We start from the raw sequence: 25273 nt of genomic DNA, 5'->3' as shown, positions 1-25273 counted from the left end.
TTAAATAAAAATGCTACAAGGTGGGGGACCAAGCTGGGGAGAAACCATGGCCAAAGAGGGGGAAAAAAATCAGCTTTCTAAATTAGCAACCCCAACGCCTCCATAAACAAGTTTCTGGGAGTGTCTAAAAATAATTCACTAAAGGTAAGGAACTGTAGTAACACTGTACTATCCCCTTGTGTTTACTTGCAACGTAGAAAGTAGCAATGTGAATTTTTCCTTTCATTAATGACAGAAGCTAGCTCAGCCAGCTCTACAGCTCAATTATTGCTGAAGGTTAAATAGGAAAAGAGATTGGAACTGGACCAAATGCTGCTTTTTTTTTTTTTTTAAAAGAGGCATAATCATTTTTGTGCTAATGGGAAATGGAGATCATCTTGTTCATCTCTGAGGTAGAAAAGAAAATTATCCCAGAGACAAGTAGTATTAAACTTTGAGGAAAAATAAATGTGTGTCTTGAGACAGCACTATTCAGCGAAAATATGGTGCAATCCCCAGGACATGAGATGGGGATAGATTGTACCATTTAGTTGGTGAGAAAAACATTCAAGAAACTTGATGAGTTGTGTAACCCCGAAGACATGCTGTCGAGTCGAGGTGCCTGGTTTAAAGCAAGAGATATTGCCCAAGGCTACATACGGGTCTGGAGAAATTCATGTGCAGTGTTTGAGGGGTAAGTTTTCAGAGGATTAGGGATTTTTTCCTAGCATTCCCAGGGAAGCCTGGGGTGAGGCACACAGTTAAGCGCTCTTAAATGCTCTTTTCAAAGCTTACTTCATAGTTCTGAGATTAGGATCTCAACTTGAAAAGTTTGGTTCCTTCAGGTTTTTTGAACAGAAGTCACAATCGAACAATTTTGCTAGACAAGATACATAAACATAGCAAACAGAAAAATTTAAGATAGGTTGAGAAGACTAAATGATGACAATAAGTAAAAGGGGAAATTACTGATATTTGGGAGTTGGCTCTAAGTCTAAATATTCTTAGATGTTTCAAAATTTTGTTGGAATGTACAGTCTCACAGAGATGAATTTTTATGGACAGAAAGAGAAGCTAGTGGATGCAATCAGATGTGTGCTCCAGAGAGTAGCTTTGTAAACCCACGACCCTATGCACTTTTTCTTGAAAACTTAGGCAAAGCTGATTTGGGTAAAGGTGGTGGTGGTACATTGAAATTTACGTGCAAGGGAATTGTGGGAAGGTCCAATACACTACCTAATAAGATCCGAGAGGGAAAACCATAAGGAAGGCAGCCACCGCTCTAGCCGTCTCTTATAGACTGAGACAAGTCTTGTGATTGTCCTGCAGCTTTATTCTCTTGATGCTGGAGCTCGAGTAGCCCTCGTCACTGCAGAGGCTCTGCATGCTCCCCCTCTCGTCCGAGTCACTCACGCTGCTGCTGCTCCAGTCCAGATCGCCTGTGAGATAGTCTGTGCTTTCAACGTCAACGTCAATTTCTTCTATGGAGAAGAGCAAAAGGGAGAGTTGAGGGAATTCAGTCACCACAGAGCAGACAACTCAGGCCCCAACTCCAGTGAATGCAAAAACAGGTTTCCCTCCCTGAGTGTATCTGGGGAATTGAAGGAAAAAAGACTGTTTCCTGAAATAATCCATTTTAGCCACTGCTTACATTCTTCGGATGAGTGACAGTTCTCCATTTCAATCTAGGCTGCATCACGCTGATGAGGTAACATGGCTATTATAGAAGCAGTCCTGGATTTGGAGTTAAAGGAGCTTTCTTTCAATTTTGGCTCTGACACTTTCTAGCTGTGTGAACACAGGCAGGTTATTGACTCCTTCTGAGCCTCGGTTTTCTCATCTGTAAGTTGGGGGTGATACTTGCACTTGTGCTACCTACCTTACAGAGCTTTTAAGGTAAGTGGTTTACAAACATCAAGAGTACTAGGTAAATTACGTGCTACTTTGTGGAGCATAGAGAAGGGAAAATATGGATGAGGAGGAGCAAAGGGAAGATATTTCATAATAAAATCCCAGTCATTGAAAAGAGGGTCTCACCTCTGTCTGAGTCAGAGCGCTCTGAGCAGACTGTAGATCCTATGCTGTCCATTCTCATTCTCTCAATGCCCAATTTCTCCAACTGCCTTTTCAGGTGCCGCTGCTCTCGCTGTAACTGGTCTATTTGGTGTACTGCTTTTCTGTCACAGTCTTCAAGCTTCTGCAGGTTAAAGGAGTTTTCAGAGGAATCCTTAGATTAGGCTTAAACCAGTAATTAAAACTACCTTGAATCTGTGTCTCACTCCTGAAACACACTCCTGTCCCCAGAAGGCTTTTTGGGGTCTTGACTTTCTTGCTTATCTCAGAAAGGAAGCTCACTGGGGAGCCACTGTTATTGTCCTCCAATGTCTATGACATCAACACTCATTTCTTTATAGGGATCCCAGCTTGAGATCATGATTTAGATCACAGCTTCTAGTTCATTTTTCAATGAGGAGACTGAGGCCCGGAAAGGTTAAGTGACTTTTCTCAGGTCACATGGGCACTTCCCAGGCTCTTTTGACTGTATCACCTGCCCCCTGAAGAATGTGGTCTGCTCCCCCAGCATCCTGGCTTTGGGGTCAAGAATGCTCTGAGCTGTCCTATGTGTCTAGGGGGACACAGTGAACTTGAAGTCTTACAGTATTTGAAGAGCTTTGAAGAAACTATAGGTTAAAGGGTCTTGAGAAATATACCTCAATTTAAAGTCATTTTTACTCAACATATCTCCCTCAGTTACAGAAGTACTTTTTGTGTCAGGTTAAATATCAAATTAACTTCTTTCAAAACCCATAATAACAGTTCTTTTTAAACCATTATTTTAATCACTTGGCACAAGAACTCAGACATCATTTACATTTCCAAGGAGTACTCATTTTAACACATGCTTCTCCCCAACCCTGCCATGTTGCCTGACATCAGAACAATATCCTTTAGAGCAGAGGAGTGTCAAACTCAAATAAAAACAGGGGCCACTAAACCATACTAAGGACTTTTATGGGCAGCACATTGACTTAGAAAACCACACATTTCTATATTTATTTTTTCATTAATATATCAAAGAATTAAAATCAGAAAGGAACTACATTTTAATGTAGATTGGGCTTCACTTGGGAGTTTTGAGGGCCACATGTTTTACACCTCTGCTTTAGAACAGAAAGTTTTAAATGATTTTAAATGATTGAGAGATTTTATCAACCAGAATTCAAACAAGTGTTTCTCCTATTGAGGAAGTAAATATAAAAGTACTTTAAGCAGGAATCTTGATGACTGTGATATGGAATAAAATGAATATAATACTACTCTTCATATAAACTATTTGTTAACAAGCAGTCCAGACCTTCATAATCAAGAAAAGTTCTTACTGGACAGTCAGAAATTCAAGGGAGGAAGCCAAATGTACACTCGCCTTTATGTGTAACTTTGCTTTTGTTAATAAGCTTAAAGTAGTGTGACGATTCGACTCAGGTCCAAGCGGTACGAGCCCCTTCAGCTTCTCAAGGCACAAGCGAAGGTGGGCACGTCTGCAATGCAAAAAGTCATATTTGAACTTCAGAATACAAGGTCAGGCAGGACAATCAGCAAGAATAAACAGTAACAGGATAAGATCGATTTTAAAGATATCATTAGAAGAGATCTTGAAGAAATCAATTTTCTTTTCTTTTCAGATGACTGAATAAAAACCAATGAGGACTGGGAGCCTTGTATATTGCGAAACCTCTTTTACACTTTTTGGTGATGATGGAGTGCTACCACTTGCTCCTATAGGCTAGAAGTGCTTCTCTTGTTGGGAGTTATGTTTCTGGGATCATTTTATACAAAGTACATATTCATCCATATTAATAATGAGACATTCTGTGGCTAAGATTCTACTCAATTTGCCTTTGACATATCTTTAAATGGACACTGACAGGTCTCCTTTTAGGACTGGAAAGATGTACTTTATTGTAATCAACCACTTAAGTAATAGGTATTTATTAAATTCTTATTATGTGCCAGGCACTAGGTGCAAATAATGAAACAATTCCTATATGCAACAGATATTCTAATGGAGAAAATAACAAGGGCATATACAAATACATACAGCATAAATATAAATCTATTCAAAGTTGTTAAATACAAGGTAATTTGAGAAAGAGGCATGAGCAGTTGGAGAAAATAGAAAGAAAATTTTCATGCAGAGGATGGTACTCAAGCTGCATCTTAAAGGAAGAGATTCTATGTAAGGTAAGGAAGGAGTGCATTCCAGGATTATGAGACAGCCAGTGCAAAGGCATGGTGATAGGAATAGGAATGTTGTATGTGAGGGACAAAGAAAAGACTGGTTTGGTTGGTCTCAGAATATAATATGGGATGTAACATACAGTGAGGCTGGAAAGATAAATTGGGGACAGACTGTGAAAAGATTTACAATCTAAACTGAAAGGTTTATATTTTATTACAGAGATAATAGGAAACTACTAGAAATGATGTCGGATGAGAGACACAGAAAAGACCAGGATATTACTGAGGTTACAAAGCTAAGAGAATGGAAGGATGGTTGTGCCCTTAACAGAAAAAGGGGAGTCTTAAAAAGGGGAAAGTTAAGGGAAATATAATAGGTTGAGTTTAAGATGTCTCTGGGACAACCAGTTTGAAATGTCTAGTGAGTAATTAATTGCTTGAGGGATAGACTGGAGGAGGATATGCAGTTATAGGAGCCATCTATGCAGAGAGAAAAGTTAAATTCATGGGAGCTGATATGACTAACAGAGAAAGAAGATCCAGGACAAGATCTTGGGGAATATACAGTTAAGGGCCACAGTGTGGAAAGAATCAGCAAAAGAGATTGAGAATGAGTGGTCAGGAAGGCAGGAGACACACCAGGAAGGTAACAAAAATCCAGAGAAGAGAGAGTATTCAGGAGGAGAAGGTGGTCAACAATGTCAAATGCAGAATACAGGTGGAGAAGGATTAGGAATAAAAAAAGACCAAAAGATCTGGCAATTAAGAGATCATTAGAAACTTGGGAAAGAGGAGTTTCAGTTGAGTGATGAGATTGGAAGCCCCACTATAAGGGGTTGAGAAATGACTGAGAAGTGTAGTGTAGACAACTTTTTCAAGTAGTTTGACTGAGAAGGGAAGGAGATGTACTGTCTAATAGATTCATGTATCAGTAGGATCCAATGAAGGGTTTTTTTAAAAAAAAATTATTTGACTTTTTTTAAGAAAAGCGGAGACTTGGATGTGTACACAGTAGGAAAAAAAATTAACTGATAGAACGGAGTTGAAAATTTGAGGAGGAAGATGATACACTGTTGGAAAAAGATGGGCTCAAGTATACATGTAGAGGGGTTGGCCTTGGCAAATAGGGCCACTTTTTTGTCAGATACTGGGGAAAGGAAGAGAGAGTGGGAGCTGCTGCCAAGGGGTTTAGAGATGAAGAGAAAGTAAGAAGGGGCAGCTTATGTGGGAGAAGAGGCTCTCCGGGAATAGTCTTGATTTTCTCAATAAAATAACAAGCAAGCTCCTTTAGGAGGTGTGGAGGGTGGGAAGGGAAGCTTAAAGAGAGAAAAGGTTTGGAATAGCTCCTGTTGGAAGAGAGATAGGGAATCAATTAAAGAGAACTAAAACGGCTTCTTGATGCAATGAGGGCCCAGTTGAGGTTGGATAACATGAATTTGCAACATAACCAGTCAGAACAATTGTGAAACTTCCTTCAGCAGTAGGCAGTAGCACTTGAGTAGGAGTGGAAGAGGTAGATGGTGGGAGTAACTCAAGGCTGAGGTTTGGCAAGAAGAAACTACTGACAGGTAAATGTTACTATACAGATAGGAGACAGCCAAATATAACTACTTTCTAAGCCACTGAACTTAACTGAATAAAATAAGAAGGTGTGGAGAAAAAGTTGGGAGAAGATAGAAAAGAATTATATTTTTAAAAAGTACTAGGTAAGAAGAGTTTACTAACATAGGTGTGTGGTAATAACTGTTATCTTGGTTTGGACTTTTTTAAGAATATTCTATTGAAAATAAATGAGGTTGTAGTTACTTATTCCTTCTCATACAGACGAAATTTAAGAACCCTCCCAGTATAGAACCTACCACAATTGACTTTTTTCTTTTTTTAGGGCTTAACTGAATTGTACCTCCTCTATAAGGTCTTCTCAAACCATTCAAACATAAACTGCTCCCTTCTTCCTCTGAATTCACACCTTTATTATGGATAATACTCATTTTGTCAGAACAGAAAATCCATGACTTCTGTTGTACCCTTGGTTTCTCAAGTCTAAACTTCCCCAATTAGAGAATAAGTTTTTTGAGGGGACAGACAGTATTATAAATGTCTTTTTGTCATAACACTAGTAACCATTTCATGCAAAATTGGTATGTAATGGACTGATTTGATGAAATGATGGACAGTCATAAAGAGTCAAAGGGTTAGGCTTCTTTTCTATAGCTCCAGATAACAGAACTAGAACTTATGGTTGGAAGTTAAAAGAAGGCATCTGAGTTCAACATAAGGTGGAATTAAGAATATAAGCTTGTTCAATAATGGAATAGGGCTGCCTCATATGATATTATGAGTCCCTTCACTGGAAATATTAAAGCAGAAGCTACATAACTCCCTTCTCAGGATTTTATAAAGAGAGACTGCAGTATAAGCTAGGATAGACTTCATGACCTTCCAACTCTAAACACTATGCTATTCTGGTAGCATATTCTATTGTTAACTATTGCAAAGTTATAATATCATAACCATTCTATGCTACTCTAAGCTTCCAACACCATGCTATTCTGATAGTAATCCTCTGAGTTCCAAAATTTCAGGTTCATTGTAGCCTATAGGTAAGGTAATTTAACTATGGACAAAGTCAACTACATTGAAGCTTGGTTTCCCCTTTTGGATTTTCTCCTCTTAATAGTCTTGTTTAGTGGTCTGGTGGTAAGAAGAGAAGGTATTATAAAAGGTCCACCAAAAGGAGAACACATTTGTAGAGAAGGGCCAACTGGCCAGCATGCAGGATCCTCACATAGGTCAGTTCTTACACTTCCTCATAACTTGAGGATTTTCATTTACTGTGGATCAAATAAGCATTGTACTAGGCAGGTGCTAGGTAAGAATATCTGAACAAAGAAGTCATCATTGTTATTTTCCTTTGATGCTGAACCAAATTTGACCCTGCTCAAAAGTAGGGAATGGGAGTATGTGCTATCAGCAAAATAGTCACTCTACAACATCTGTAACATTTCCTTATCACCAGGTTTTCTTAGGAGAGAATAAATATGAAACAGATTTTAAAAAGGAGTTAATTATAAATGCAGAAGTGTGATTTTAGAACTAGTTTGGAGTTGGGAATACTGACTGGATAAAAAGTACCACCCCTTCATAAGACTTCCATTCTTTCTGAAAATCTTTACATTCGGAATGATTTGCAAGTGAGGAAGCAGATTATCAGTTTACCTCACCTCATTACCACATAAAAAAATTTAAAACTGAGAGAAAAGAGCTATTAGCAGGTGAAAAACATTTTTACTGTGTAAGGGAACATTTTGGATGATGTTCAGAAAAACAGATTATTTTATTAAAAATACCATGTGAGATTGTAGTTACTTATTCCTTCACACACATACAGTTCCTACTTACTACATAGCTTAACAACCAATTTTCAAATTAACATAAAAAATCAAGGTTGATCAAAAACAACATCAAACCATTTTAAACTGGAGTATATATGGTGAATGGCACTTGCACAGACCACATAACTCATAGCACTATCATATTAATCTTTCCTTAGTGTATTTAGGTTATCTGAATATTTAAATTATTTTGATGATAGTGGGCAGATAAAAGGAAAAAAACAGGAAAATATTCTTCTATTTTTAACCATTTCTAGAACTCTAAGGATCATTAACCAAACAAGAGAGTTGTTATTATTTAATATAGGTTTTGTAAAATGTCTTACGCTTGTCAAAGAACAAAACAAGATAAATTTTCTCTTCTCTGTCTGTCTTTCTCTATCTAGTAGTTCAAGACAAGGGTACAAGTGGTAATTCTTCACAAACAGGCTTTGCATTTATGAAAATGTGACTGCAGTCCCTGGGGGGATGATATTTTACAGACATCTGTAATAAAGCCCCTTTACCTGACAACTATTTACAAAGGTTAGTTTAATTATTCTAAATATACCTTTGGCCTGTAATAGTTTTCATGGACCAATCTACCTTTGACCTGAACTGTAATTAGCAATTAGAAGAAACAAACATAGCCCAATGATGGCCAATTTTTTTTTCAGTCCTTTATTTCAACACTATGGAGAACTCCCAGTGTGGAAATTCCATTGACTGATGACTAGTTTAGATCATTGGTTCAAGGATTTAGGGCTAAGAAGGGATCTCAGAGTAGTCTATCTACTCGAATCTCTTCATCCTACAAATGACAAAACTGAGGTGGGGAGGTAATTAAAAGACTTTCTCAAGGTCATAAAAGAGATAGGATTTGAATCTAGGTCTCCTCTGACTTCAGGGACAGTGTTTTCACTGAATTATGCTGACTCCCCTAAAATTAAAGCTTTTGTTTTGGCAGCGTGTGTGTGTGTTTTTTGTGGGAAGCATGGAGGCAACTCTAGAGGAGTGTCAAAATTTTGAGTTGGTTTCCCTATTCACATTTTCTAGATGTGTGACAGGTATAACACTACAGTATGGGCAGATTATTGAGTAGGGAATTCTTTCAAACTTGTTTCTGTTTGCAGAAGGGTGATTACTGCTAGGGAAATGAAGATAATTAAAGCAATTTAATATTTCTTTTTAAGTCAGCTGGGAACTGAACTGCATTTTACTAGGCAGATGAGAATTGCAGGGTGTTACTCTATAAAGGAGATTGAAGTCTTCTGGAATTAAAAGATTTAAGGGAATGTCTGACCCATTTCCAGGGAAGCACAAGTCTTGTTTATATCTTGTTTAATCTCAAAAAAAATCACATTAAGTTAATATATGCAAGAGGAAAGTTTCCTTCATGGTCAATGACATGAAGAAAGAACAATTAGAAGGGAAATTAAACTACTCAGAGCAAAGGCTCTTGTGTTCTAGGGAGCAAGATTTAAAACTCAAGTGCAGAAACATGCAGGAGTGCTTTTGTTAGACACAGTTCTGGTGGGTGTTAGAGGCAGAAGGGAAGTTAGGGATCATCTAGTCTATCCTTCTACCCCACACATGAATTTCTTCTACAAGATTCTCACCAAGTTTAGTTTCTGCTTTAACATTTCCAGAAACAAGGCACTCACTACTCATGAAGCCATCCTACTCCATTTCTGGATACCTCAACTTGTTAGCAAGTAATTCTAATTCACATAAAGCCAAAATCTGCCTTCCTGTAGCTTCCACCCATTGCTCCCAATTATTTCCTCTTGAGCCACAAAAGCAAGTATTATCCCTCTTCACAAGTCAAATATTTGACATTAGCCATCATGTTCCCAGGAAATCTCTTCTCCAGGAGTACAATCCTTGGTTCCTTTAATTATCCCTCATGTGGTATAGTCTCTAGTTCCTCAGTTTTGAATGACAGGGAGCACAAATTAAGAGACAGAGGGACTTTGGAGATCATCGAGTTCAACCTCTTTACAGATGAGGAAAATAAGGCTCAGAGAGGTTAAGTGACTTTCTCAAGGTCATATGAGTACTAAATTCCCAGGATTTGATCCTGAGAACTCTGACTCTAAATCCAGAGTTTATCCCCTTATACCATCTCACTCTCTTCAGTCAGATTACCTTATTCTATACATGATCAATTCTTGAATGTGCCCTTTGTGACTTGGTATCTAGAATTAGATACAATATTCTAAATGTAATTTAGTTAGTACAGTAAGTACATTGTGACTATTACTTCCCTTGACCTGGACATCAGACTCCTAATAATGTAGCCTTAGATCAAATTCTTTATTTTGGTAATTTGAACACACTATTGGTTCATGTTGGGATTTCACTGGGCTATTGACACCAAGTCAAAGAACAAAATTTCCATTGATATCTCTCATTTTTCAAACCTGACACAGAACATTGTTTATATTTCTCTTATGTACCCATGTTACATTTTGCATTGTAGTTATTACATATGTGTCCTATCTCTCCTTTAGATTGTTACCTCCATGAGGACAGAGACCATGACTTAATTATTTCTGTAGTACCTCTGGAAGCTAGCACAGTGTTATAATAAAATGTTTAATATATTAATAATAAAATGTTTGTTAAACAGAATTTAACTTTAGCATCTTAAACCTTAAAGAATTCAGGATATATCTGCAGACAAAAACATGAAAGAAATGAAATGTGGTGCTATTCTACAGAAGAAAATGCAGACAGAATCAAAGATCAATTCAACTTAACAAACATTTGTTATTAAATGCTTATAATGTAGAACATTCCTACTCAGGTCCTATTCTGATGTCCTACAATGAAGTGAAGGTGACCATGGGCTCTTGAAAGCTAAGCTAGTGAAATATAAGTTGTGGTAGGTCCTATCGGGCTAGAAAACCTTCACGTTCAGGCTTTGTGATGGATGGTTTGTTTCTGGTTGGATAATCAGACGATCTAAAGTCTGATACATTTCTTCAGCCACAGTAACTCTAAAGGAGCGAAAGGAAGTGAGAGTAAAAGGAAATAATATGTATCAGTGCAGGGAGTACCCATATGAAGGACATCACAGGTTCCTTAGGTACGGAAACAAATGACAGGCACTGGGGTCCACAGAGAAGAAAACATCACCACAGCTCCTGTCCCCAGAGCTCATAGTATAGGAGGGGATACTAACATATATAGAAATGACTATAATGCAAAGTAAAATGTGGAAGGTACACAGGAGAGGTCAATGAGAGAAATGGAAGAACTGGTCAGGGGGGATTACCGAGCTACAAGTTCTCCCTCCCTTCTCCCTTGCAATACTGACTTCTTGGGGTAAAGACAATGGCTGTGGGGGGGTGGATAAATAGCTTTGGATCTTCATATCTTCCTTACTGAAATGAACACTACACCTATAATGCATTTACGTCTATTAGCTTTATCAGAGGAGAATTTTACTAAAGCAGATTGGTCTAAGAAAGCTGGTAAAAATCTAAATCTCAGATATAGTTTTAAAGTGTTCACTACAATGAAAATGCTAGATTATGATGTAACTAGTAAAAATTTATGTTAGTAATTAAGCCCAAACTTGCTACAGCACAGCCCCCTGTGCACCAATGAACACTAAGTCAAATGGGACAACAGGCAAGGATAATTTAAAGAATTAAAAAAAAACATTTTCCTAAAAAGAGAACAGAATAAAAAAGAACTCCTATACTATATACTCCACTGAAACTCTCTCCTAATCAAGCTTCAAACTGTAGGTAGGCAGGAGGGCAGAGCAAACTACCAACTGATAACTGAATCTGGCACTCCTTATTTAAATCTTCATACTCACACTATGATTAAGCTGTCTCCTCAGGCTGACAAATTTGGAAGCTTGGGAATTAGGTAAGTCAAAGGGGCTAGATCACAGAGAGGCCTGAATGCCATTAACTGAGGGTACTACATATAGCTAGTGAATTTAGACAATATATGGAGCTATATTTTTCTTCTCTACCACTCCCCAAAGTATTTCTTGGCTTCACCAAATTGCTGATTGTGAGTGAATCTCATAGGATTGCCAAGTCAAACCTTATTCTCTTTTTGATAGATATTAGGAGGTGCACTCTTGGTAAAACAATCATTTATGCCCTCTATGGTTTAACAATCAAGAGTGGGTGACCTGGTGGGTATAAGTAGGCTGAAGTATAATTTCAGTGGTGACCTATACCCATTAAATGTGGTATAAGGGCAATCCTTGAGGAAATGTATTATTTGAAAAGGAGGTGAGTAGGTAATGTAAGAAGAGCAAGACATGACAGATGGACAGGCCAAGTGTCATGCTAGACTCACAAAAGATAAAAAAGGAGCTCAAGCACATTGGCTGTGTCTCCCACAGAGGCCTACTGTAGAACACAGACAAAAAATACAAGATCAAGAGGCATGGATGGGTTACAGTATATACTGATGGAGAGAACCCACTTGGATAAGATCATAGGTAGTATTTAAACTAAATATCCTTCCTTTACTTGAGTCTTGCAGGTATGGGTGAAGCACAGAAAGTAGCTACAGGATTAAGACACAGCTTAACAGTTGGTATATAGCACCTAATGTAAGTAGTGAAACAGGCAAGCTGGGAGAGGGCCTGAAATATACTCAGCCTTTTGCCACCTCCAAGTCATTACCTGTGATGGCTGTTTCATTCCTGTCAACCAAAAGCTGTCCCCCTGGCTCCCATTTCAAAAACTTAAGACATTGCCTCCATAAAAGTCGACCTTGTTCCAGTCAAGTAGCATTACTAACCTCCTCAAATATTTAATATCTCAGTGTATTACTCTGTATGGCATACAGTTGTTCATTAGCTGTTTTTCACATACCTGTCTCCTGTGTTCATATATGTGTGTGTACACATATGGATGTGTACACACATTTATATATTTCTCTCTTATTTATGTATGTGTATATATGTATATGTGCACACACACATAAATATATATTTACATACTCTTATTTATCTCATTTTCTCTATTGGATTGGGTTCTTCAATTATAAAAGGCCAGGTTTTCTGTTTCCTTTTTAATTTCTCCCTGGCCTAATAACAGTGTTCCATATATCACAGGCACTAAAGTAGTGTGGTTGACCAATGAAATCTGATCTATTATTTTTGAGAAATTTTCACCCTTTAATTAGAGTGTTTCTGAAAATGACCTTTTTTTAAAATGAAGAACTCAGTACCCCGAAGAGTAAAGCTAGGTCCATTATTGGAATGATGAGTGCCAGAGGCGGGAAATGTTATTACCTTATTTATATGGGGAACATGTTACTAACTCAATCTGAGTTTTTCAAGGTAGCAAAATTTTCCTGATGTTATATTTCTGGCTTATTACAATGTGAACACTCATGGCTAATTGAACAACTTTATAAGGATGGCATGATGCTTGGGATTAGAAAGGAAGAGACTAAAAATAGTCAGTTGGATACAAGCACGTGTGGCCTTTGTGAATATTTTCCTTGTTCTGTTCCTCCAGGTCAAGTGAGGGAAAAGTAGGGGTACAGGTGCATATACTAAAGATGAAAGTTATCATATTAATGGCTCCACAGTTTCTCACAGAAATGTTAATGTCCTCCAAAGATACTGGTGATGTCCAAAGTCTGCATTATGATCAATAAGCAAAGGATTCAGTTTTAGTCTTGACAAATGTAGGTGTATTTAAATGAGAGGCAGCCTGACACAGACACACTAGGGAGAAAGGGAAGACAGAATGCAAGAAAAAGGCTGTAAACTTCATCTTCAAAAGTAGCTGCAAGTGGACTATCATCTTCTTGTTTCTCTGAAGGTTTTTAAAGCTTCTTACTCACCTAGAACTGACTTCTTCCTGAATCAAAATTTACGTAGCAGAAGGTCATGACATATCATATGTGATAGGGGATATGCCTTAACTAACCACAAGAAATAAAGGTATGTCCTTTATAATTGGCATTTGCTGATGAATCCTCTTTTTATCCTAGTAATCTAGTTTAGAAAAGTGTTCTAACTGTTGATTTCTAGGCTAACCAATGACTTCTGGCTGGGCGTGTGAGAACTCAAAAGTGCTATTGCACAATGGTTTTAATGACAATCCCACATTCAGTTTCCCCTCCAAGCTCTGCTAAAACATAGGTTTTAGAATCAAACACATAACCTAGCAGTAACATATTTTTGGAATTTAGGCATTGAACAATATACACTTGATTTTTTTTTTTCATCCTTTTTAAACATAAGATCAAACCTGGATTATCACATCCTTCCAAGTACACCAACCAGGCTAGTTACAGTAATGTTGCAACAAGTGACCCATGTGATTTCCATTTACCACATTTTAGAGCAAAATATGAGGGTGGTCAGGGTGTGGAATAGGGTAAACAGGATGTAATGCCATGGTGGGGAGTGAGGTGAAGGGGAGAAAATATCCATTCTTTTGGATATAAGATCTACAGTCATTTATCAGACCAAAAATCAGGGAAGCCGCTATCAGAAGCTGCAATTAATTAGGGTAGACCAGGAGTAGATCTGACCAAAGATTTGTATCCTTCACCAATAGTTAGCCAACAACAAAGCAGAGATGTTTGAGAGTAATGAGAATGGCTGTTTGGATCACAGCTCACTGAGTTCTTTTCCTAAACTATGAAATAAATCATTAAATAGGGTCAGAAGGCTCTGGCAGAGATAATCTAGTCTAGTTGTCTAATTCCAGATAGAGTTACACATGTAAACTATCTAAGAAGGATACTTCTAGGGTTTTCTTTTAGCATCCTTAGAACTGTTTGAAATGAAGGATTCTAATTTCAATGCCCACTTACTGAATGGAATTTCAATAAAAACAAAACAAAACACCGCACCGACATTTGCAAAAAGTTTCTCTTACATTTCCTTACCAGTTAAAGGATCACAGGATTTACAGCTGAATCTTACACATTATCTAGGCCTTTCATGATACAGATAAGGAAACTGAGCCCAGAGAAGAAAAGTGGATTGCTCAAAATAGGATAGGTAGTGTGCGTGTATACAGTTCTTTAACAGTTTTTGACTCTATACCCTATCATATATCAATCACTGTGATTTAAAATAGAGATGTTCAGTGCAGCACCTCCATGGGAGATTTTCTGATTAAGTAAAATACTAATTGATTACAGAATTTCTATGATGCTTTATAGACTTCAGTTTTTTAGAAATCTAAGTACAGCTGTGCTCTACAGTATGAAATAGAAATAAATGCCATCTGCTACAAGCCATTTACCCAAATTACTATGTTCCTTAATAAGACAAAGACATTTCCTTCGTTTAGTGACTCCTGAAAATACAAATGACTAAATTCCCCAGAATTTGTGAAGCCTAGATGGTATTAATAGGATTCGACTACCAGGCACAGGGAGATTTCATTAACAGGTTTTCATCTAATTTTTCAGGATGGTCAAATTTCAATTACCCACCCTAAAGGGGGAGAGAAAATAGCATAAAAAAGTGAAATTTAAACATCTGAACCAATGACTCTAACCTTTCTTCCTGAGCCAGCGCTGTCAAAATTCTGCTTAGCCCAATTAGCTATGTTGATTTTCTACTTTTTTGCTGTTACTCACATTCTAGGGTTGGGAGCAATGCAAGATTATCCTTCAGGCAGCAGTTATGAAGCAGAGGAATAGAAACAGCATTATGTGAAATATAAAGAAGCCTGAACTTATATTTAAAAACTTGGCTTCTAATTCCCACCCTCTTATTTACTACCTGTATGACACTGGGCAAATTGTGAGCTCTCTAAGCTTCAGTCAGCTCATTTGTAAAATGAAGGGGCTGAACTTGATGATCCCTTGGGCCCATTCAGCTCTAAATCTTATGGTTAGGCTTGTTTTGCTTGCCAAAAGGCAGATTTTAGAGCCATATAAAATAAATGTTTAACAGTTACAGCTGTCTAGAAATGGAATGGACTGCTTTGGGAGGCAATGAATTCCCCTGTCACTGCATGTCTTCAATGGAGTTTTGACTATTGTCATTTGGAAGCACTTAGAACTAGCTAGCACAACTACAGTTTCAGTTCTAGTTTCTTAGACAATAACTAGTTGTTATGTGGCATCTACAGCACACTATTGAGCAAAAAGGAAAAGATTTGCAGTGAGTTAAGAATTTTCTATCTGAAATTGTGAAAATGCATAAAAACTCAAAAAGAAATCAAATTTCCCCAGCATGAAGTAATAGTTTACAGGTTTACAGAGCCAAGAGAATGGGAGAAGAAAATAAAAAGGTGAACATGCTGCGAATGACAAGACACAGATGATTTTTTTCTTCTTGCCTTGGAAATCAGGACATATTTGAGTTTCTGGTTGACTATAGATCCCTAAAGGGAAAAGTCTCAAGGCTCATACAAAGCAGAATACAGCTAGAGACTTTGATCACTGGTGGACTAGAGTGACAGAGGTAATATAGTAGAAAGAGCACAATATTTGGAGTCCATGTTTTGCTATTTTTTACTTATGTGACCTTGAAGAAAACATTTAATTGCACTAAGGTCCAGTTTCCTAATCTATAAAATGAAGATGTTTGAAATCAATGATCTCTAAAGGTTCTTTCTATCTTGAAATCTATGATCCTAAGTCATTTATGTAAAACTGAATGACAGAAGACAGAAAGAAGGAGCCAGTACAGTATAGTGCAAAGAATCATAGTTCTCTGGAAGGCTGAGTCTCAGAAGAATTAGGTTCTAGTCCTACTATCACTACTTACTAGCTTTACCATCTTGGGAATGCCACTTAGTTCAAGTTTTCTCTCTTTAAAGTTAGGATAATTACAGATCTTCTCATCTCACAAGATTGAGGATCAAATGAGATAAGGCATATGAAAGCACTCTGTAAACTGTAAAAAGCTATAACATTAAACTAATATATCAGAGAAGTTCATGTGCAATGACTCTCATCTCATCTCTTAACACATTTGCCCTATTAAAACCTATAAAATCCATGTTAGCTTGAGAGGTTAAAAAGAACCTTCTTATTCCCAAATCTTTCCTCTCTAGTGAGTCAAAGATTCTGATGCCTGTATATACATAGTATTCTACAAACACTTATTATAAATATTTATTATTAATCACCTGTGCTACATGCAAGGCACTGGAGATACAAAGACAAATCCTCCTCCCCCAAACTGTTAGAATGCAGAATAGCCAGATAGTAAATAATAATCAAAACGAATGGATTATGATCATTAGATTGAGAGTGGAAGCGATCTTAAGAGTTATCTAATCAAACTCTTTTATTTTACAGATGAAGCAACTGAGACCCAGATATGTTTAGTGACTTGCCCAACATCACAGAGGTGTAAGTAGCAGAACCAGTATCTGAAATGCAGTTTCCAAATTCAGGGCATTTCAAACTGGCTACATGTTCATACATCTAGAGTAATATTAGTACAGTCCATCCTACAGGCAGAGAATATAGCCTATATATCTACATCTACCTATCTCCTCTCAAATCTTTTGTTAGAAGCAAAGGGAGTAAGGAAGCACAGTTAACTGTCAAACAATTAATAAAGTTTTCATTCAGACCCAATGTTTTTTAAGTCACACATAAAACACCCACAACTCACCTATTCTTTTCCATTTCATTGTGTGTTGATCTGAAAAGGGGAAAAAAAGACAGTAAGATTATTCTTGCCTACAATGGCCACAGAAATACTACCATGTCTACAAACTGCCAGAACTAAAAGGGATACTGAAAGACAAACAGTTCTTGTTCCTCATCACTATAGGAAAGACCAGCTAAACTGTATGATGGGCTAGAAAATGCATGCATCTAGATATTACTATGCTATAAGAAACAAGAAAGGGGATGGTTTCAGAGAAACCTCAGTAGACTTGTATGAACTGATGCGCTGTAAAAACAAACATGTTGAAAGATTTAAGAACTCTGATCAATGTAATAGTCAGCCGTTTTTCTGGAGGACCAATGATGGAGAATGCTACCCACTTTCTGACAGAGGTGATGGACTAAATATGAAGAATGAGATAAACATTTTTAGACATGGACAACATGTAAATTTGTTTTGCATGATTTATATATGTATATATATGTATATGTATATGTATATACACACATATATATGTTGCAAGGGTTTTCCTTTGCTTTTCTCTTTTTTTCCAGTGGGGGGGAGGGTGGGTAGAATTGAAAAGTAATTAGTTTAACAAGTGTATACAATCAGAATATTGCCCTAAGTAAAAGTAACAGAGTTATGAAGCACCTATTTTCTTTTTGGGAAGGTAATCAATTAAAAGAAAAGGACAAAGTGTACTTGAATTGCTCTGTGTCATTCCTATGCACAAAAATCTTCAATGACTCCTTACTGCCCACAGATGAAAGTTCAAAGTCCTTTGCTTAGTATTCAAGGACCTCTACAATTTGGAATCATCCCACTTTTCTAGAATTATTTCATATTATTCTCCTCTACATTCCATTTTCTAGTGAGACTAGACTACTCTTTGTCTCCTGAACTCATCTTGATATTTTTCTGCATCCTTTTTTTTGCTCATGTTATCTCTACACCTGCTGACTGCCTACTCATTCTTTAAAGTCAAATTCAAAAGCCAACTTCTCCAAAAAGTCTTTCCTGATTCCCCATCAATAATGACTTACCCCCTCAGACTTCAAATAGCATCTTCCTTGTTACCATGACTATACTTACGTAATACTACATATTAAATTTATCTGTATGTGTATCTTATTTCCCTATTAGACTTATAAGTTCAATAAGGATTAATTGCACATCTAACTTAAGCTTTGTATTTTCCCCTAGGAGAGGAGTTTTATTGAAATATGCATTAAATTCACAAAGAAAAATAACCCCATACCATATGTGAATTTAGGGTGGCATAATATTACCTGTTTTCCCTAGGTTGGATGTAATACAGCAGGCATTATTAGATCAGATGCCATCCTGCTGGTTTGAATTACATATCAATCTCAAGTTGTTTTAGTTAAACAAGTTGTCTTACTTTGACTAAATGATATAATTTGGAATAAATAAAACAAACTTCCTAACAATCTTATTCCTAGTAACAGCACCAATAGTCTTCTGAGCTCCTGCTGAAGAACACCTACACAATGCCTTTTAGTAAAGAGGTGAAAAATGAAATTTAAGAAAGATTATGAGCTGCTCAACTAGTGATGAGAATTAGTATTAAACCATATTTACAACTTTGCAACCAATATGCCTCATATCCTATGAAAGGCAGCATGCTACTACTCCATGCTGTCCTTGTTTAACCCTCTCCGTGAGATATGGCTAATACTACTACTTGACACTATCCACCGCATCCATGTGAATCCATGAGTTCAGCAGTTGTAAAAGGGCTTTCAGAACTTGCAACGAAAGTTAAAGTGGATATAACGTCCTGATATTAGTGTTTGTATACTTGATCTTTAATAAAAAGGCATTATATGGAAAAGGTTTCTACAATCGCTATTAGAAGTCAACAATCTCCTGAATACCCTTTCCTTTAGTCTGGGATAGGAAGGAACTTCGCCAGCCATCTGGCCCAAGGCCATCAGTCTTTAGATTAGGAAAGTGAAGTTAGAGAGGTAAGGTGACCTGCTCAAGCTCACAGAGGTGGTAAGTAGGAAAGCTGGGCTGGAGCCCATGTCCTGATTCCAAATTCAGCACTTCCCCACTGTACCTGTATACTATAATATCAGGAAGCTTTAAAGAATGACAGAACAAGAATTGAATCTGACTCTGCTGTGAACTGTTACAAGACAGTATCATGATAAACAATAAAGTAGTGGGACAGAGTGGGATGAACCTCAACCCATGGTCTTGGAAGTGAGCACTTACATGAGCAAGTCGCACAGGATTAATTGTAGAGGACTATAGACCCCCCCTCAAGAAGCTCATTTAAACTGGTTATGGGCTTATTCTGTTTTAGTATGTTTTTGGGGTGACCTATGAAATAGGAAATTTCAAGCAAAGCTTTAAAATTCATCTCCCAAAGGTCTCTGGGATATGAAGTTTTAATGAAAAAGAAAAGAAAAAGGAAATAAAGATTTTATATTTTAGGATGATTTGTTTACCGTCAAAAGATTTGTAGATATCAAAACTAATTATCCTAAAGGTTTTAATTCATTCTGTTTGTCATACATAGCCTTCCTTATTCCATTGTTAAGTAATGATCCAGAAATTTATTTCCTAGACCAGCTAGCTGGATGGGCATAATTTATAAAAATGTGTCCTGTGATAAAGACCTTTTGTTTAAAGCCATATGGCATTTTAATTTTAACAAAGATAAAATTCTGCATCGTTAGACCATTTTTTGACTGTACACATGATTATGATATGGCTACAACTGGGCAAGGTCCTCTTGTCTTGCTTAAAGGAACTATACTCAACAGAGGATGGACAGGAAGAAAAGATAAAATCTAGAGAGGGCAAAGGTAGTGGCTGGGCGTGTACATGCTTTTCTGGCCATAGTAATTAAAAACCAACTATATGGAATGTATACATGTTAAGTATAAATTTCTTATTTATTTTAAGAGTCAAAATGTAAATTACAGTTTGGATATCACAGTTAAATTTTTTGCTAGATTTTTAGGCTGTGAACTTAAAAACCTCAGAAGTCTTGACTACTTACTCAAGAATGTTGCTAATACTCTAAATTTTAAACTCCCAAGAAGGTCACTATTCGTAATCTCTAGCATACTTCATTCAGTCACTCAACAGACACTTATTTATTGTTTATGTAAATGTGCTATGATAAAGGGAGGCATGAAGACAAAGACATGTCCCTATTCTCAAGGCTACAATCTAGATGGAAGAGAAATAACAAGTACACAAGTGAAAAATAATAATTATGAACATAAAAATGTACAAGTACTTATAAACTGAACCGTAGTCACAAATCTTAACTGAGATATTCTTTATTTAAAGAATTAAGATTCCCAAAATGGAACCCAAAATGATCATTTCTGAGCTCTCTTCTTCTATACTTATCGCTGTGTAAACAACTTACTAATGTCAGCTAAAGAAATATATGCCCTTTTCCAATATTCAATTTGATTATCGAAAAGTCTTGATAAATGTCAAATCTGTCCATTTAAAAAAAGATAGCACTGAAAAGAATAGCAAAGAATTGTAGTCCTATTACTCAAGTTTTAACCATATCAGACACTTGCGAATACTTCTCAGTTATAGAAATACTCCTCCTTCCCAAATACAATTAGTTGTTCTTATTATCATGTTGAAATAAAGCTGGTTAGCAGTCTTTCAACTGCTTGTCCACTAATTTTCCAAAAAGCTGCCTCACTTTAGCAAAGCGTGTTCCAAAAAATGCAATTTGAAACAAGGAACTGATTTAAAAAAAATATTACTAGGGAAAAACAACCACTACAAGCACTATCGACTTCTCTTCATTCCAAAAATCTAAAGGCAGATACTGCCATTTCCAAATAGGACCAACCACTAATTCTTAGTGTTCTATTGGAATAGCTCTCAATGACTCTGGGCAAGGCCCTTCCTTCTCTGACCCTCAGTTTCCTCATCTATAAAATAAAGGATTGTTTCAAGTCAGCCTTAAGGTTTCTTTATAGTTCTAAATCCTATGATCCTGTTATTTAAACATTACAGATAGAATTAAACTTCAATTTAAAAAAAATTCTTATTAAATACTATCTGCAAGGTGCTAGGATATGCTTGGTTAACCCCTGCAATTTCAATCCTAGGAAGGTCTGACGTGCAGTTAAAACTTATTATTTCTGATAATTAAATAGCTACTTTTTCATTACATGTACCAGGAAGAAAGGAACTCAGAAATAACAAAGATAAAAACTAATGAACATGAAACAGAAACAGCCATTCCATGGCTATGTAATACAGTAGTAATTTCACCCTATCACCTCATAACGAAAGCAATATTATAACCCTAACAAGGACTTGTGTGCAATACCTATTCAAATTAAGGGGTCAAACTACATTCCCTAGTGAAAAGTCTCACTGGTTAGGTAGGGCAATTACAGACAGAGGTGACTAAGAAAATGATCACATTTAAAATAATACAACCTGCTCATGCAATTGCTTGGTGCTATCTTCAGATTTAATTATATTCTCTTAAAAATCCTTAATATATCTATGCTTTCAGATAGTAAGAATTGTGCAAACCTCATGTCTCCAACTCACAGAACTGAGGATACCATAAGCCTACTGACAGAAAGAAGAGTTAAGAATGATAATGGTTGCAGAAAATCTTTTCCATTCATGAGCCTGGCTTGAACCTGAAGCCATATTATTTATTTCCATATTCACTGCATAAAAAAATAGCCCTTTATAAAATCGTGATATAGGCAAGTGCCATCTTTAAATATAATCAGTAGAACATAATATATGGGTTGTTTCAAAAATCAGAGAGGGACAAAAGTAAGAGCAATGAATGCGCATTTTCCTGGACAAATATAACTTGAAGACAAAGATATCTTCTAACCCTGACAACTACGTTAAATCTGTAGCAAAAAACAAACCCCCCAAAACAAATACCAAATACAAATGGTTGTTTTTGTCACGAAATGGCTTATGGCTTTAATTCATTTAAACAAGCATTTACAACCTCTATGTGCTAAGCACTGTGTGTGGTACTGGGGATAAAAAAAAAAACAACCAAACTGTCCCTGGCCTCTGAGGCTTACATTCTATTGGTCTAATTTCTTTAATACTGAAAAAAGTAATAGCAATAACTTATATTCACATTGTTTCCAGATATCGAAGTCCTTTCCCATAAATGATTCCATTTAATTCACACCACTATGGTTAGGTATCCCAGTTTTTCAGATGAGGAAATGAGGTTTAGAGAGGTAAAAGGTTATTTGACTTATACTCAAAGCCACCTCATGTTGTTGGCAGAGGTGGTACTTTAACCTATCTCCTAAGTCCTCGGTTCTAACCCCTTTACCACACCTGCCTCTTCATTTTATATGAGCACCTTTCTCAGGGAGTCATGCATACTACACATACACTAGCAGCTCTAAACTTCATGTAATGCCAAAGCAAGGCAAAGAAAAATACCAAGTAAATACCAAATTTACTCAACATATCTTCCTGAACCTAGCCCATGTGTGTGTCTCACAAATCTTGTAGTTCCACTTGCAACACAATTGGGGTAAACTAAGGCTAGAAAGGCAGCAGTCTACAAAGCTTTCTAGCCTTTAGTGGCTTTCCATTATGCCATAGGGACTGTCCAAATAGAGCTACTCTAAGGACTTATTCATGGGAAAAAAACCCAAACCCCAAAACAAAGGTAGCTAGAAAGTCACATGAATCTCTAAACCAGTGACAGAAATGTCAATGTTTTGAATTTACTAGCTTGGAAGACACAGTTCAATGGGTCCATAAAAATAGCATTTCAGGAACTGCCCATTCCATTCAACTTTACACACAGCAGGCTGAATTTAATTTGGATAAATTCACTTTCCAAGGAAATTTTTACCAATCAAGAATTACTGACAATTTCTGATCCCTACTTGCACTGAAAGCCTGAACCATTTTAATATTTTCTCCTGCCTCTCAAAGCAAGATATATGCCAAGGTTTCAATCACTAAAGCTCCCTTCTATAGCTCTTGGTAGGCGGAAACAGCAAATAAATCAGCAAGCCCAAAAGAGACTAGTTCATTTCATCTAAATGCCAAATGAGAAATTCTATGACTTCCTAAGCCAAATTGAATAATTTAATCTGTTTAGGGAAGAAAATCCTTCACAGTGAAAACTAACCAAAGGAAAGACACTGTCCAGCATTTCCAGTTACAGGGAAGTTGCTCTGAATTTGCAGCTTTTGAAAGCTTAGTATTGTCACCGATGGTGCTTCCCCCTCGTTTCTTTTGCTCTCTTCTCCAGCCCCCTTCCCACGGGGAGGTAAAACAAAACAAATAAATCTCCCTCCCCCCAAAACCACCTGGAGAAATCTAAATTCTCTTTTCCTCTTCCTCAACAAAAGAAATGCTTTCTCCACAGGCTAGAGGCTGTGCTGCACATGACTGTATCACTGACATATACAGCATATATTTACAGGGTTGCAGTCACAACGGGCAGTTGTGTTCTGCAGTCTAAGTGTCCACAGAAGGGAGATGATGGACTAAGAAGAGATCTGTTTCCCAAATCACCTGCTGCTGCTGCTGTTCTTCTTGGATTTGCTCCTCCGTTTTAGGGCATCTCTGTCCTTGTTATTGTATGGTAACATGGAGGCATAACCATGTTCAGCTTCTAGAAAATCAGAGGACTCAGTCAGTGAATGGTCCTAGATCTTTCGTTCTCTCTTCCTCCACTTCCCCCGTCCAGGACACGTCCCCATGCTTGCGACAACATCCTTTTATTATTATTTTTTAAAGGGATATGTTAAGACAAACAAATGAAAGTGGAATTCAGAGAACAATGAAAAAAAAAACACCTCAACACATTTTTAAAAACATGCTCCGAGTTTCAGGCAGGTGGAGAGGAGGATTCCAGATCCTCATTGTTGAAGAAGAACAAAACACACCACCGACGCTTAAAAAGCCAGATGTTTCTGATACTAAATACCCAGCAGGTTGGTGGTGTTGGAAATGGGAAAACGAAAACACACACATACACGCACACACACGCGCACACACGCGCGCACACACACCAAGGGTTCAGACAAACAGGATTCAGAGGAGTGGAGAATGGAGGGGGGGCGGGGTGGAATGGCCCTTCGGGCTGGAAGCGTGGGGAGAACGTTAGGGGGATGGAGGAGCCAGTCCCATTCGGGAGTGGGTGGTTAGCTCCGTGGGGGAGGGCAGTGGGGAGGCAAGTTGGCTGAGGTAAATCTCGGGGTGCCTCTCTGTTTTAGTGAGCGCTACAGGTCTGCTTGCCTCCCCAGGAAGAGGAAGGAGATGCAGCGCGCACCAGGCTGCCCAGCGGCAGCTCCCTCTCCTCCTTCCCTTTCATTCCATTCATTGCCTCGTGGTGGGAGAGGGGGCCGCTGTAGGATGGGGAAGCCCCCACCCCCACCCCGGCCCCGAGTTGAGGGGGGAGGTTGGGGCGCTCGCGGTGTTGCCCTCCGCCAACAACCCTCGGAGCGGTCAGGGCTCCCCACCCCCACCAGGGCTTTGCACCTCAAGGTCCCTCCAGCCAGTCCTCCCTTGCCCGTGCGTGTCCCCTAGGCCCCGGGCACCCCTACCCGCCCGGGACTTCGGGCCCTCAGGGCTCCGCCCCTGGCCTGCCCCCTCACCCCCGTGGCTGCCCCCTCAGTCCGCCAGTCCCCGGTACCCCGTGGCGGACTGCCCTCAGTTCGCCTGCCTTCCCTACTCAGTGGCTGCCCTCTCAGGCCCCGGGGCCACCCTCCACCTCAGGCCCCCTTCGGGAGTCCTCCCCGCCCCCGTGCACCTCGTTCTCGCCGCTCCAGGTAATCGGCTGCCTCCAGCAGCAACTGGATGTTCATCCGAACCGCCGCCACCGCCATTCTGCATCCACCGGGGCCGGAGCCGCGGGACCAACCCCCAGCGCCCGCGGCCTCGCTGCCCGTCCGCTGGACAGACGATGAGAGGGTCACCCCAGTACACACACACCACGCCGGGGACCACGATCCCTGGGGGTCGTCAAAGGGGCGACAGAGACACCGATACTGTGACAGAACCCGGAGCGGAGGCACTGCCACCTACACTGCCGAGTGTTTATCTCCGACTCACCCCC

General features: G+C 38.3%; 1 protein-coding gene across 2 annotated transcripts; it reads right to left on the bottom strand.

The window, feature by feature from the left end:
• MXD1 (MAX dimerization protein 1) lies at positions 1–25273 on the bottom strand. 2 transcript variants are annotated; one of them, XM_072635257.1, is made up of 6 exons: positions 24968–25273; positions 23728–23827; positions 17182–17211; positions 3404–3518; positions 2017–2176; positions 1–1460 (listed from the first exon to the last, which is right to left on the bottom strand). In XM_072635257.1, the coding sequence occupies exons 1-6, from the start codon at positions 25041–25043 to the stop codon at positions 1273–1275; spliced, it is 669 nt and encodes a 222-aa protein (XP_072491358.1). In that variant the 5' UTR covers positions 25044–25273; the 3' UTR covers positions 1–1272. The 2 variants fall into 2 exon arrangements, with proteins under 2 accessions (XP_072491358.1, XP_072491359.1); XM_072635258.1 differs by having other exon boundaries at positions 371–1457.

This window comes from Notamacropus eugenii, chromosome 1 (genome assembly GCF_028372415.1).
Source record: "Notamacropus eugenii isolate mMacEug1 chromosome 1, mMacEug1.pri_v2, whole genome shotgun sequence".
NCBI classification, from domain to species: domain Eukaryota; kingdom Metazoa; phylum Chordata; class Mammalia; order Diprotodontia; family Macropodidae; genus Notamacropus; species Notamacropus eugenii.
Note: the sequence above shows the minus strand (reverse complement) of the source record. Positions and strands in the feature narration are given on the sequence as shown.

Coding starts and splice junctions, on each gene's coding strand:
- MXD1 (XM_072635257.1), bottom strand. CDS start 25,043: ATGGCGGTGGCGGCGGTTCGGATGAACATCCAGTTGCTGCTGGAGGCA. Junction 23,828..24,967: donor CCTGGAGCGGCGAGAACGAG/GTGCACGGGGGC, acceptor CTGATTTTCTAG/AAGCTGAACATGGTTATGCC. Junction 1,461..2,016: donor GCGCTCTGACTCAGACAGAG/GTGAGACCCTCT, acceptor TCTTCTCCATAG/AAGAAATTGACGTTGACGTT.